General features: G+C 59.9%; 1 protein-coding gene across 1 annotated transcript in view; it reads left to right on the forward strand.

Annotated features, from left to right (window-relative positions):
• The window catches only part of FIBCD1 (fibrinogen C domain containing 1), a 30,921-nt gene that overhangs the window by 9,046 nt on the left and 7,935 nt on the right, over positions 1 to 13,940 (forward strand). Inside the window, exons 2-4 of the mRNA XM_070380104.1 lie at positions 50 to 529; positions 5,781 to 5,940; positions 6,352 to 6,488. Coding sequence (XP_070236205.1) covers positions 50 to 529; positions 5,781 to 5,940; positions 6,352 to 6,488 — 777 coding nt within the window. The remainder of the gene's footprint in view (positions 1 to 49; positions 530 to 5,780; positions 5,941 to 6,351; positions 6,489 to 13,940) is intronic.

Genomic DNA, 13,940 nt, shown 5'->3' on the forward strand with positions numbered 1-13,940 from the left:
CGTCTGTCCCTGTCCGTCTCTGCGTCCATGCGCCCGGGCTGGCCCGCAGCGGCCGAGCTGCAGCTGCGTGCTGTGTACCGTGCTGCTGTCCCTCGCCGTGCTGCTGGCTGTGGCGGTCACCGGTGCTGTGCTGCTCCTGAACCACGCCCGCGTGCCCGGCACGGCGCCCCCGCCCGTCGTCAGCACCGGGCCGGCTGGGGCCAACAGCGCGCTGGTCACCGTGGACAGGGCCGACAGCTCGCACCTCAGCATCCTCATTGACCCGCGGTGCCCTGACCTCGCCGATGGCTTCGCCCGCCTGGAGGGCGCCCAGGCCTCCGTGCTGCAGGCACTGAGCCAGCGCCAGGCCGAGCCGCGGCTGCCGGGTGAGCAGGAGCAGGAGCTGCTGGACACGCTGGCAGACCAGCTCCCTCGGCTGCTCGCCCGGGCCTCGGAGCTACAGGCCGAGTGTTCTGGGCTGCGGAAGGGGCACGGTGCCCTGGGCCAGGGGCTCAGCGCCCTGCAGAGCGAGCAGGGCCGCCTCATCCAGGTAAGGTGGGGTCTGTGCCTCCCTCGGGGTCTGTGCCTCCCTCGGGGTCTGGGCAGGGGTGGGTGGGGTGGCTGCCACCACCTGCTGGCCCTGCTGAGTGCCTGGTGCCCTCAGCATCACTCCGTCCCAGGGCCAGGGGCTGTTGTGATTCCTGTCTGTGGACAAGCAGATGAGGCTCAGAGAGGTGAGAGTCTCACCCAAGGTCACACAGCTTGTGCGGCCATCCTGGTGACCTGGGTGTTAGTGTAATCTCCATGGCATGCAGTGGTCCTTCCATCAGTCAAATCCATCCATCGAGTCAAATCCAGGCCTGGAGGGGCTTCCCAGGTGCTCCCGTGCCAGTGGACACAGGAGAGGCAGGATGTGGCCTCCATCAGGCTAATAGAAGTTCAAGGTCATCAGGCTAATAGAAGTTCACGGTCATGTGGTGCCCAGTGGCAAGCCCCCACACCCTCGGCTGTGCCATGTGGCCAGAGAGAGCCGTACCCCCTCCGCCAGGTCACCCCATCCACTGCCATTTGATGCCCACAGCCTTCCAGGGAAGGGGGGACCAACTGAAGAGCTCAACCAGACCCTTAGTGTGTCCCCAACACCTCCGCCCCACTCCAGCCCCCACCAGAGCCCAGCCAGGTAGGTCCCAGCAAGCACCAGGTGGATCTGGGTGAAGGGTTTCTAACACTGACCATGCTTGCAGCACCAGCAAGAATCTTCCCCCTCATAGAATCAGGGTTCAGGATCAGCTCACTGGCCCTCTGCTGTTTTCCAGAAGAGAAAACTAAGGGCCTGAGCGGAGCAGTGATTTGTCCGGGGTACAGTGGCCAGGTCTCCCCAGGTGGCGCTAGTGGTAAAGAACCCGCCTGCCGATGCAGGAGATATAAGAGACACAGGTTTGATCCCTGGGTCGGGACGATCCTCTGGAGGAGGGCATGGCAACTCATGCCAGTATTCTTGCCTGGAGAATCCCCTAGACAGAGGAGCCTGGCAGGCTATAGCCCATAGCATCACAAAGAGTCAGACACGACTGAAGCGACTCACCACATGCTTGTGCACAGCGGCCAGGTCAGGCCTGGCATCTGGCCTCTGGAGCATTGCCCAGCCTCCAGCCTTTACCCTGCTGCTGCCCATCCCCCACCCCCATGACTTAGGTCCTTAGGGACTGGGAGGCGAGCCCCACCCCTGCCATGGGTCCACATTCCGGACATGTGAGATGGCCAGGCATTTGGTCACTCACCAGCTCAAGAGTGACGGGCCTTTTCCCTCCCCCGAAGGCTGCAGCTGGAGAAATTACAGTCCTCGTCATCCTGTCTAGGTGACTGATGGGGAAGCGGCCTCCCCATCCTGGGGGGATGTTCAGCTGCCCTCCTGCTGCCCCTCCATCTGCAGCGGCCCTGCCCCTCATCCTCAGGACTCGGGGAGACCTCCAGACTTTCTGGGGCATGTGGGCGCCTCACTCTGCTCTCCCCGTGGCTCAGCCCTGGACAGCCTGGCCTGCCCGCAAATGCTCACCTTCAGGGCAGGGGCGGGGGACTGGGTGGGAGCCCTGGGCCTCCCACCCGCTCACCTGCATGGAGGCCTAAAGCCGTCCCCGGAAGACTAATGGCTCTTCTGGGGCCCAGCACTGCCTCAGCTCACCTGATATATTCACTTCTCACAAGAATGTTTAATTTGACTCATTTCCCACAGACTCAAGGTGATTTCAGAGACCATGTGTCTTGCAGAGCTGTGTTGCCATAGCTCCTAGTTCCCCTTCTACGAGCTTCCCAGACCCTCCGCTGTCAGCCCGAGACCTGGGCTTCTCAGAGGAATGCCCACGGCACTCCCTGTTGGAGTGACCAGAGCTGCTCATTAAAAGGCGTGTCCCTGAACCTCACCCCCAAACCCCCGGGTCCCAGCAGGTCGACAAGCACCTGGGTGACTCCTGTGCACTGATGCACAGGTGTCTAAGACCCATTGGCCCAGGAGCGGCAGAGCTGAGTGTTCCTGCCCTCACGGTTTGAGTCAGTAGAGTCAAGGCTTCACCGAGGACCAGCTGTGCGTCCCTGAGCACCTCCAGTGCCCTCTCTGGGCAGGGCACTGCCCTCCTCACCAGTAACATGGGGCTAGCACGGTCCATGCCCAGTAGGATGCTGTCACTCATAGCTGTATTGGGCCTGGTGGGCGTGTGGCATGTGAGAGATGTTGTCTACACATTCCCACTTCTTTTATTATGATGGTAGAAACTTTGTAAACTGAAGTTTCAGCCTATGGGGAGCCACCACTGAAAATCTTTTTTTTGGTCCACACTGTGTGTAATCAGCACTTTGTAGTACAATAGCCCTAGGAGGTGGTGAAGTGAAAGTGAAAGTCTGACTCTTTCAACCCCATGGACTATACAGTCCATGGAATTCTCCAGGGCAAAATACTGGAGTGGGTAGCCTTTCCCTTCTTCAGGGGATCTTCCCAACCCAGGGATCGAATCCAGGTCTCCCACATTGCAGGAGATTCTTTACTTTACTACAGGGGAAGCCCAGGAAGTGGAGGGAATCGTTATCCCCATTCTGCGGAGCGGCAGACTGAGGCTCAGTGTGGCAAAGCGACTTGTTTAAGCTCCAACAACTGAGAAGTGCTGGAAGCAGCAGCTCCGATTTCACTGCCTCTGAAAGTCGCCAAGTCCTCTTGAATGCAGCTGTGCGGCTCAGCGAGCAGGGACTGACTTTCCCCATTAATTCGGGGCATGTTTTTATGTACATTTTCAACTTTAATCATTTGCTGGTTTAAACTGAGGTCTTCCTTGCCCGTTAGCAAGAGCTGGCCGTGCCTGAGTTTCTCGAGTGTGTCTGCCTCGTCACAGAAGGATGGGCAGTACAGATTTGACTGAACCGATGGGCTCGGTGATCTTTCCTGCTTACATCCTGCAGGGCCGCCCCCTACCCCTGCTCCCTGGGGCTGCCTGCATCCCACCGCAGGGCTCCTCCAATGGGGCTTGTCTCCAGGACACTGCAATAAAACCCCAGGAGAAAGCTGCCACCCCGCCTCAATGCTCTCTCCACCCATCTGGGTGCCTGTTCCCCGGGCCTGAGCCCCCACTGAATCACCTGCTCAGCAGAGGGGAAACTGACAAGGAAACTAAAAGCATTGTCGGGCCCCTGCTCCCGGACAAGCCGAGAATCATATTTTGTGAACTGCTGGCACTGTATATTTCTATTTCCCTTCCTCGAACGAGCTATTATCTGGCCAGTGACAGATTCGGTGTGTAAAGACCCAGCAAGCTGCATGCTCACTGGCTGGCTGCAGTCTGCCCGTGACCCTGCCTCCCTCCCCCTGGAGCCCTGGGGTGGGGAGGTGACAGACCACAGAAGGCACAACCGAGAGACCCCAGGTGGAACAGAGCTGCACTAACTGAGCCCCAAACCTCTGGACCGCAATCACAGTGGGGATGGTACAAATCGAGAAGGAAGACTGAACACATGCTGTCGTGAACCTTCCCCCCTCCCCAGAAAACAGGGCCCACTGCGGTGGTTCGTGGGGAGGAGATTAATGTGAAAGGGGTTTGGTTACCCTTCCAGGGTTATTTGAAAGTGATTGGAGGAGGGTCCTGAGCCAAAACTCAGAATCAACACCAGAGCCTGGGTCCAAATCACCGCCCGGCCTGCCCCCACCTTAGGCTCCCTGCACGATGGCACAGCCCTGGGTTCCTTTCCTGCCAGTCAGCCCGCGGGTCATGGCCTGAGTGTGTCCCCCACAGGGACCTCCCCTTCTGGGCCTCAGTTTCCCCATCTGTAATAAGGGATGACACCTCAAGCCCTTCTACCTGGCACTGCTATGGGGTCAGGTGAAGGGGTGGACATCAGAGAGCCCTGGAAAGTCAAAGCCGGGTTCTCATGGGGTGGTGCAGGCCTCCAGGGTCCCACCTGTGGAGTGCAGACCCAGCACCCCTGCTTTGTAGCCTTGCTGGGCAATAAGAAGAGATGTTGAGTGAAGGTGTTTTGTAATCTGGAAGGTGCCTCATGAATTCCCATACTGAGGCAGGCACCCAGGTGCTGAGTGCTGAGTCCCTGCTGGGGGCCGCACGCTGTGACTGATCCCCAAGACAGCTGGGCCAGGGAGGCTAGGTTAGCCCCATCTCAAGGCTGGGTTAATCACTCACCTGCAGCGGTGTAACTGGCAAGTGGGTGAGCTGGGATTTGAACAGCGGGGTCTCCTTTAGTCAGCTCAGCTGGGCTGAAGGCACAGAAATGGATGAAGGACGGGGCCTGCAGGCAGCAGCGGCACAGGTGTCCCCTCCCACCTGAGCCCCCTCCTTTGCACACCGGGGCTGAGACCGCCGTGGGCGGCGGCCAGAGTAAATCAGGGGCTTGCACCAGGGGAGTGCCTCCACCTTGAGGACTAGTATGTGTGCGCCAGAGGTGTTGCCGGGTGCTCCACTCACCCAGGGCTCCATCCACCAAGAGCTCCACCCACCTGGGGCCCCACCCACCAGGAGCCCCACCTACCCGGAACTCCACCCACCCAGTGCTCCACCCACCAGGAGCTCCACCCATCCAATGCTCCACCCACCAGGAGCTCCACCCACCCAGTGCCCCACCCACCCGGAATTCCACCCACCCGGAGCTCCACCCACCCAGAACTCCACCCACCCAGTGCTCCACCCACCAGGAGCTCCACCCACCTGGGGCCCCACCACCCAGAGCCCCACCCACCAGGAGCTCCACCCACCCAGCAAACCATCCACCAGGAGCTCCACCCACCCAGTGCTCCACCCACCAGGAGCTCCACACCTTGGGCCCCACCCACCCGGAGCCCCATCCACCCGAAGCTCCACCCATCCAGCGACCCACCCACCGAGTGCTCCACTCACTAGGAGCTCCACCCACCCAGTGCCCCACCCACCAGGAGCTCCACCCACCTGGGGCCCCACCACCAGGAGCCCCACCCACCCGGAGCCCCACCCACCAGGAGCTCCACCCACCTGGGGCCCCACCCACCAGGAACCCCTCCCACCCGGAGCCCCACCCACCAGGAGCTCCACCCACCTGGGGCCCCACCCGCCAGGAGCTCCACTCATCCAGCGATCCACCCATCAGGAGTTCCACCCACCCAGTGCTCCACCCACCAGGAGCTCCACCCACCAAATGCTCCACCCACCAGGAGCTCCACCCACCCAATGCTCCACCCACCAGGAGCTCCACCCACCCAGTGCCCCACCCACCCGGAATTCCACCCACCCGGAACTCCACCCACCCAGAGCTCCACCCACCTCTGTGCCCCACAGCTTCTCTCTGAGAGCCAAGGCCACATGGCTCACCTGGTGAATTCGGTCAGCGATGTCCTGGACGCCCTGCAGAGGGACCGGGGGCTGGCCCGACCCCACGTCAAGGCTGACCTTCAGAGGGCACCTGCCAGGGGATCGCGGCCCCGCGGCTGCGCCAACGGTGAGTGAGGTGGGGACTGCCTTCCTTGCATGACCTGGGTGCCCAGGTTCATTCCCACAACGTCCCCCACCTGCCCCACTGACAAGGCTACACTGCTTCTGTGTGCCGAGGACTTCCTGCTGCCGGGCAGCCCTGAGCACCTTACCTATACCCTCCTGTTGACCCCTCTCCCTGCCCGATGAGGTGGAGCTCACTGCACCCATTTTCCAGATGAGGAAATTGAGGCTCAGAGAGGGTGCTCACTCACCACATCCACCAAGGGAGAGGCAGAGCCACAGTCTGCCCCCAAGGCCAGTGCTCTGGAGCCCACCTGACACTGCTGGACAGACAAGTCAGAGACCCAGGGACACAGGAGAGAGGGGAGGAACGTGGGTGCGGGGCCCAGTGCCCTGACGGTCTTCCCTGTCTCAGGCTCTCGGCCACGTGACTGTCTGGACGTCCTCCTGAGCGGACAGCAGGAGGACGGCGTTTACTCCGTCTTCCCCACACACGACCCCGCCGGCTTCCAGGTCTACTGCGACATGCGCACAGATGGAGGCGGCTGGACAGTGAGTCTCCCCGAGTGTGCGGCCGGCTGGGCCAGGCCCCGCCTCCTCTGGGCCCTGCAGATGGTCGGGGCAGATGCTGGGGTGATCCAGGAGGCTGTGCACGTGAGCCGGGGTGCTCTGCCTGGCCCTGCCCAGAGGCTCACCAGCCATCACAAACCTGCCCGTAATCTCACCAAAGCCTCCACAGGGCAAGTGGGGGGCATGTGCTGACACGTGGGGGCCACTTGGGAGCAGGTGTCAGATCCCCATGTCTGAGTGGAGCCGCCTTCCACTCCCTGAGCCTGCAGCCCCCGCCCCCACCCTGGACAGTGGTTCTGGAGGGGTGGGGGTTGCTGAGATTGGGTCCTGGAACTAACGGCTGCTAATGTGAGGGCGGAGGTTTTCAGTTACTCAGTAGACGGTGCGTGTGCAGGAGACACAAGGAGCAGCACAGCTGCTGTGAGCAGAGAGCCCCCCCCCCGCCACCAGGGTCTCCTGGCGAAGGGCTGTCGCCATCTCCTTGCACCTCCTGATTCCTGCCCTGATGGGAATTGGGAGCAATGGAAAGGGAAGGGTGAGAGCCACAGGTGGCCCGAGACCTCCCCGGGGCCAAGAGAAGGAGGAGGTGGCGTGGCGGGGCAGAGGCCCTGGTTTGAAGACCTGGAGGTCTCCTGATTGGACAGCGGAGAAGCCCCTTCTACAGCAGGGTCGACACACAGGTCTCCCCTGGTCTGCGCCGCAAGTCCTCAACTCTGGCTTTGCAGGGGGAATGTAGCCACAAAACTAAAACGCCTGGGGGTGCATGCTGGCATACAAGGGTGAGGGCAGGGGGGTTGGCCAAATGGAGCAGGAGGCGAGACGGGGAGGCCCGAGTGAGGCAGGTGGGCAGGGCCCAAGCGGATGCTCTCGGAGGGCAGAGCTGCCATCAGGAGCTGGTGTGAGAGCCGCTGAGAGCCCCCCGAGGACCCCAAGACAAACATTCTTCTAAATATCCCTACAAGCTCCGGAGAGAGGAGCATTTAAATGCACTGGACTCACATCTGAGCCTAAAAGCACTTTTGTTTTCCTATCTCAGAGCATCTGAGTTATGGCCTCCACCTCTGGGACCCCCTCGGCGGGCAGAACAGCTCTGATACACCAGCCAGAGCCCAGAAATCAGAGTTAAGGGTTAGGACAGGCTTAATGAAAGACCAGGATGCCGGCCCAGACCATGCATCTTCCACTCGGGTGGAGTGGAAGCCAGTCTCCTGGGAAGTCAATCAGGGTTGGGGTTGGGAGGCGAGTAATTTCTTGGGCCTGGGCTTCGGGGGCGATTAGAGGGGAGTCGATGAGGTGCACAGGTCTGCCCAGCCCTCCCACCCAGACATCTGGATCAGCCAGCCTGGAAGAAAGGCCATTCTCAGCAGAGAAGGGCTAGCGAGGCCCACAGACGTTAATATCCATTTGGGCTTCCGTCAAAAGCAATCTTTTCCCGGATACCTCTGGGCGTCTGTCAGGATCACCTCTCTGCCGCACGGAATCTCTCGGAAACTCAATTGCTGTTTGGGAGGGAGCTGGCTGCTGCTTTGCCGGACCCGAATACCATCCATCCTCATTTAGGCTCCATGTCCAAACTGCCGGGCCTCAAGTGCCAACACTCGGGGACAGGGTGCCTGGGGCCAGACACACCAACCAGAACCTGCTTCTCAGAGAGCCGGAGCTGCAAGAGGTTGGCAGGCAGCATCCCTGTTTGCCTAGGGGCACTTTACACTTTATATACTGTGGCCCTGCTGGCACTTTTCCAGCCCTCCTCCAACCCCTGGAGACCCACAGGGCAGCCTCAGAGAGGGCAAGAGGTTTGTTCAAGGTCATCCAGGTGGTGCTAGTGGTAAAGAATCTGCCTGCCAATGTAGGAGACATAAGAGATGCAGGTTCATCAATTCCTGGGTCGGGAAGATCCCCTGGAGGAGGGCATGGCAACCCACTCCAACATTTCTGCCTGGAGAATCCCACAGACAGAGGAGCCTGGCTGGCCACAGTCCACAGTGTCGCAAAGAGTCAGGCACAACTGAAGTGACTCAGCATGCACGCACCTGGCAAATAAGCAGCCCAGCCTCATGCAAGTTCGTGGAACCAACTGTCAACGGTGTCACTTGTCACTTTATGGCTCAACTATGGGGTGCCAACCACGGGCCAGAGGATTCCGCAGCAAGGTGCCAGCCTTGCAGGGAGCTAGACAAGTCAGCCAACCTGTATGGAGGCTGCAGGGCTAGGGGTCCAGGGAGACCCCAGAGGAGAGCCCCCTTACCCTGCCTGGGGCGGCCAGAGAGGCTCCTGGACTGGGAGGTTGGGGCACAGGGAGATGAGGTGAGAACAATGTCCAGGCAAAGGGAACACGTGCGGAGGTGGCACGGAGTGGGGCAGGGCTTGTTCTGGGACCATGGTGGCTCCGTTCTGCTGGCGTAGCCCTCGGGGGGCCGGGCACGGGTTGGGAAGCAGGCACGGCCTGGTTAGCATGGTTTTGCAGATGCTATAGGAGTCTGGCTTTCTCCCTGGGGGCACGGTGGGCTCTTGGGAGGGAGTGACCCAGAGATGTGGAGCCAAGGTGGAGAGTGTGCGAGCAGCTTTGGAGCTGGGGTTGCAGGGGCCTTGAACCCTTGCAAAGGGCGTGGGAGTCGCCATGTGGGAATGAGGTCGAGGGACAGGGGGACACAGGCCTCAAGGTGGCCTCTCTGCTCACTGGCCCTGGAGGAGCCCCAGCCCCTCTACACACTCATCATTGACCAGTGACCCAGGCCACACGGGGTCAAGCTGATCAGCCAGGCCACTGCTGACCCTGCCCCGTGCACCCCACCGACACCCGCCCCGCAAAAGGAGGAGGAAGGCAGGATGCACAGTCTGCCCCTGCTCACCTGTAACCCTGGGCAAGGGGCCCAGCTTGGTCGCTGGGTCATTTGAGAGTCCTCCCGGGTTCCCCCACTCATGCTCCCTTTCTGCACCTGTCACGGGTTGTCCGTCTGTGTCCCCACCAGGCTAGAGCTCTGCAGGGGCAGCTGGTCACCTGGTGGCCCCTGTAGCTCAGGCGTCCACATGGTGCTTCCATACCATCTGTGCTCCTAAATACTTGCCGGATGGGTAACCATTGGCATCTTCTGGCAGCATAACTTCCCCTCTTGGAACCTCACTTTTCTCATCTGTTAAATGGGAATAAAGTAGTGCTCTTCATGGTGGGGGGGCCATCAGAATCCCCCACAGGCTGCTCACTTGTGGGGCAGGGGCAGAGGAAGAGGGAGGGGCACCAAGGGTCCTTGCTGAGCCTAGGGATTCCCTGAGAACAGAAGAACTGGCTCTACCCTGTAGGATCTTATAGTCAAAGTGTCTTTCATTATTTTTTACCATTTTGGCTGCACCCCACAGCACGTGGGATCTTAGTTGCCTGACCAGGGATCGAACCCACGCCCCCTACATTGGAAGGCAGAGTCGTCACTGCTGTACCACTGGGGGAATCCCAAGCGGTGTTTTTAAAGAGGAGGAAGATGTGTTAAAAACAGAAGCCAAATTTCCTCATTTGGAAGGGCGATTCGTGGGATGAAGCAGCCGTTTCCAGCTCATCCCCGGGGCCCTGAGAGACTGGAAAGGTCACATTCCCTCTGGGGCGTCCCCTTCCTCATCTGGCCAGTGGGGTGGCCCTTGTGTTTTACGTGGCCACCTTTCAGGGCTGGGGAACAGGGTGACCAGGCCCAGGGCCTGGTTCGGGTTTTGTGGTTGGAGGGAGGGTCCAGCCAGCGTCTGCAGGCTGGATCCCCCACTGTCCTGCCCTTCGGCCCCGGGGACACAGCCTTGTCCCCACCAGGGTTGCTTCAGCAGAGCTGCCAGCCGGCGTGATTGCCAAGCCCTCATCTTTGCATAATCACCAGTCGAGGTCAAGAAATCAGGTCCAGTTCAGCGTCTCCTACCGCGGGGACCTGCAACAGGACTGACTCTGCTCTGCGCCCCCCGCTCAGATCCACGGTGCCGCCAGCTTTCCCCCGGCCCCACCAGCCGAGTGCCCGAGCCTGCGTTCTTTGCCAGGCATTTTTACTGCCGTGCAGGGTCAGCTGGCTCAGACGGGCCTCTAATTGGCTCCACTGCGAGAGCAAACCTCCCCTCCTACCGTGTCCATTCCCTCCCTACCTGTGCTCCCCAGGCTGAGGAAAATCCTTCTCTTACTGGGAAGACATCAAAGGAGCTGAACCCCTGAACAGAGCCCAGCCCAGCAGGGGATCAGGCTCAGGAGAGATGAAAGCTCCCAGCCTCAGCCAGGATGCCAGGATGCAGGTGATGGGGGGGTGTTGCTGTGGGACACACTAGGGGCGCTGCCTAGCAGGACCTGGGGGTCCACCAGGGTGCGGTCTCCTCCCTGTGTCCCAGGGGCTGCGGAGGCAGGAGGAGACCTGCCGTGACGTCAGTGGCTGTCGCCCAGCTCCCCAGTGTTCTGGGGGAGTCCTCCAAGCGCACGCTAGTAATGACCACGTCCACTGCTTGACGGCACCCCTCTGGTCCATGAGTGATCCGCTGGGAGTGTTTAGGATTTTTCAAACTTTGAACGTAGACGAGGTGGGGGGGTACACGTGGAGCTCAGCCCGGCGCCTCAGCATCTGATAAATGGCAGCTCTGAGCGCTGTTTGCCTGGAGCCGACAGCCACCGCCTGCCAAGCCTGGGAAACATGGCGGGGCGCCAGGCCCAGGGGTACCATTTGCAGTCACAGACAAGGAGTGGGCCCACTTCCTTCTGGGTTTTGGTGGCTGGTTCTGAAGAAGAGGGAGGTTAGACATACCGTGCCTCTCCCCGACCCCACCGGGCTCACACCTACCTTTTCCTGCATGGCATCTTCACTGTGACCCTGCGAGGCTGACAAAGGGGCTGCTGATGGGGCCTTTGAAAACATGTATATTTATTTACTTGTCTGCCCAGGCCTTAGTTGTGGCCTGCGGGATCTTGAGTCGTGCCGTGAGGGGTCTAGTTCCCTAACCAGGGATCAAACCCAGGGCCCTGCATGGGGAGCTCGGGGTCTTAGCCACTGGACCCCCAGGGAAGTCCCTGTTGGAACCTTCTTTTTTTTTTTTTTTACAGAGAGGGGAACTAAGGCTCAGAAAGGGTCCTGTGACTTGTCTGAGGTCACACAACCCATGAGAGGCACAGCCAGGATTTGAACTCAGTTCAGCCTTATTCCAGCAACAGTGCTCTTGCTAGCAAGCCCAGGCTCTGGGAGCTGCTGCCCAGAGGTGTCCAGAAAGGACTGGAGGAGCAGCTGCCTCCTGGGAAAGCCGGCAGAGCATCCCCAGGGGCCTGCTTTGAAGGGCTGCGTTTGTTCCACGTCTAAGTTCTTTGTTCTTTAGAGACAAGAATCCGCCTCTGCCATCGCCTGCCACCCCTCCTCCCGGCACCGCCTGCTCAGGAGGCCTGGGAAGGCTGGTGGAGCACAACCAACACAGTTCTGCCTGTAATTGGTTTCCGCAGCAACTTCATCAGAGTTGAGGAAAAATCTCAGATGCTGCCTCCTGGGGACCCTTCAATGGCGGCAGAGACCGCCCCCCCCACCACCTCATAGTGTTTGGACCCACCCTGTGCCTGTCTCTTGCGCCTCAGCTCCTCTGACCACCTGCCAAGACCCTGCTCAATCTGCAGTTCACCCAAACGTCTCCTCCTCCGAGAAGCCCTCTAGGACCCCACCCTCCCAACCATCCCAACAGGTGGCTCATCCTCCTCTGAGCTCCGGACAAATGTAACAAGTGTGACCCTTATGGACTCTTATCAACCAGCCCATTTAACCACGTCACCCGTATGCTGCTGAGTTGGAGCTGTTACAATTCCCGTTTTACAGATGAGAAAACTGAGGCACGAAGATCAGAAGAACACCTCAGATTGGGAGCTGCTCTGCCCTGAGGCTGCTGGTTTGTGCATCCCTCTCTTCTGGGGCTGTGAGCTCTCTGAGAGTCAGAGTCCCTCCACCAGTCCAGGCACACCACACGGGGTCTGCAGCAGCAACCCTATCATTTTGCGGAAGAGAGAAACCAAGACTCAGATGGTCGCATGGCCCTCGGCTGGAGCCTGGCTAGAACTTGGATCTCCTGGGTGCCAGCCCAGTGCGTTTCCTGGGACCCGCTCAGCTCAGCTATGATGAGGAGGGATGGGGGGCTCACAGGCCTGGGGGGCAACGTCCACCCCCTTAGCCATGGGGCCCCCCTGGGCCACCCTCAGCTTTGTGTACTGTCAGTCTCCCTACTTCAGGTTTCAGTGGGCCCCTGCCCTGAACCACTCCTACTCCGCAGAGGTGGCCCCACCTCTCCAAACCTTAGTCTTCTCATCTGTCAAATGGGAGCATGAACCCCTCCCTCCTGGGCTGTGGTGGGGAGGACTGAGATCATCCTTGAAGGCACTGGGGTGACCAAAGAGCCAGACCCTGACTCTCAGGAGGTCTCCGCACTCTGGGCGGCGTGGCTAACGAGATCAGCCGGGGCCTATCGGAGGAAGAGGCCCAGAGGACACTGAACCTGTGGAGCGCGAGACAGGCCCCAGGAGCCTGTCTGACAAACAGGGGACAGTCGGCCGCTCTGCTCCTCCCCCCACCCCCTCCTGCCGCCCAAATGCAGCGGCTCCTTCCTTTGAAACCTCCGGGCACCATCTGCAGGACCATGTGGGCCCAGCGCTCCCTTGGCAGAGCCTCCCTGAGCGGCACTTGGAAGATGCCGGGCGGCAGGCGGCTGGCTTCTGAGAATCCGTACCAGAAAAACGCGCCCGTCTGTCTTCCCACTCGTGGCATCTGCCCAAGAGGCCGCAGAAGCGTTTCTCCATCAATCACTTTGCAGCCAGAACCCGAGGGAGAGGCCCCAAGAGTTGGGCCAGTGGATATTTTAGCCCTAAAATTAATCGTTTGTTTCCCCACTTTTCCCCCACCTTTTGTGCCTAAATGGAGACTCCTGTTCCATGGCTGGGACAGAGGAGGGGGAGGTGGACGCCTCAATCCTTTACCTGCCTCTCCCCTTTTTTTCATTTAGCTGTACCAGGTCTTACTTGAAGCACGTGGGACCTTTTAGTTGTAGCATGGGGGATTTAGTTCCCTGACCAGGAATCAAACCCGGGCCCGCAGCATTGGGAATGCCGAGTCTTAGCCACTGGAACCCAGGGAAGTTCCAAGAGGTCTTTTTATTTTTTTTCCCCCTGCTACACTGAGCAGCCTGTGGGAATCTTAGTTCCCCGACCAGGGATTGAACCCAGGCCTTTGGCAGTGAAAGCGTGGAGTCTTAACCACTAGAAGGGAAGTCCCTTGTTTCTTCTTTGTATCTTCTTGTCTGGCTGATCCTTGCTCTGTAATTGAAGGCCTTCTAGTGGGTGACATCTGGCCCTCCAGGGTCCCCAAAGCCCAGCTGGTTTCCAAAAATCTGAAGCCACAACTGCAGTTCACCCTGAACCCCGAGTTAGAGAAAACACTCCTGGGAGCCTGGGAGGACCTG

The sequence above is a fragment of the Bos mutus genome, chromosome 11 (assembly GCF_027580195.1).
Source record: "Bos mutus isolate GX-2022 chromosome 11, NWIPB_WYAK_1.1, whole genome shotgun sequence".
Classification (NCBI taxonomy): domain Eukaryota; kingdom Metazoa; phylum Chordata; class Mammalia; order Artiodactyla; family Bovidae; genus Bos; species Bos mutus.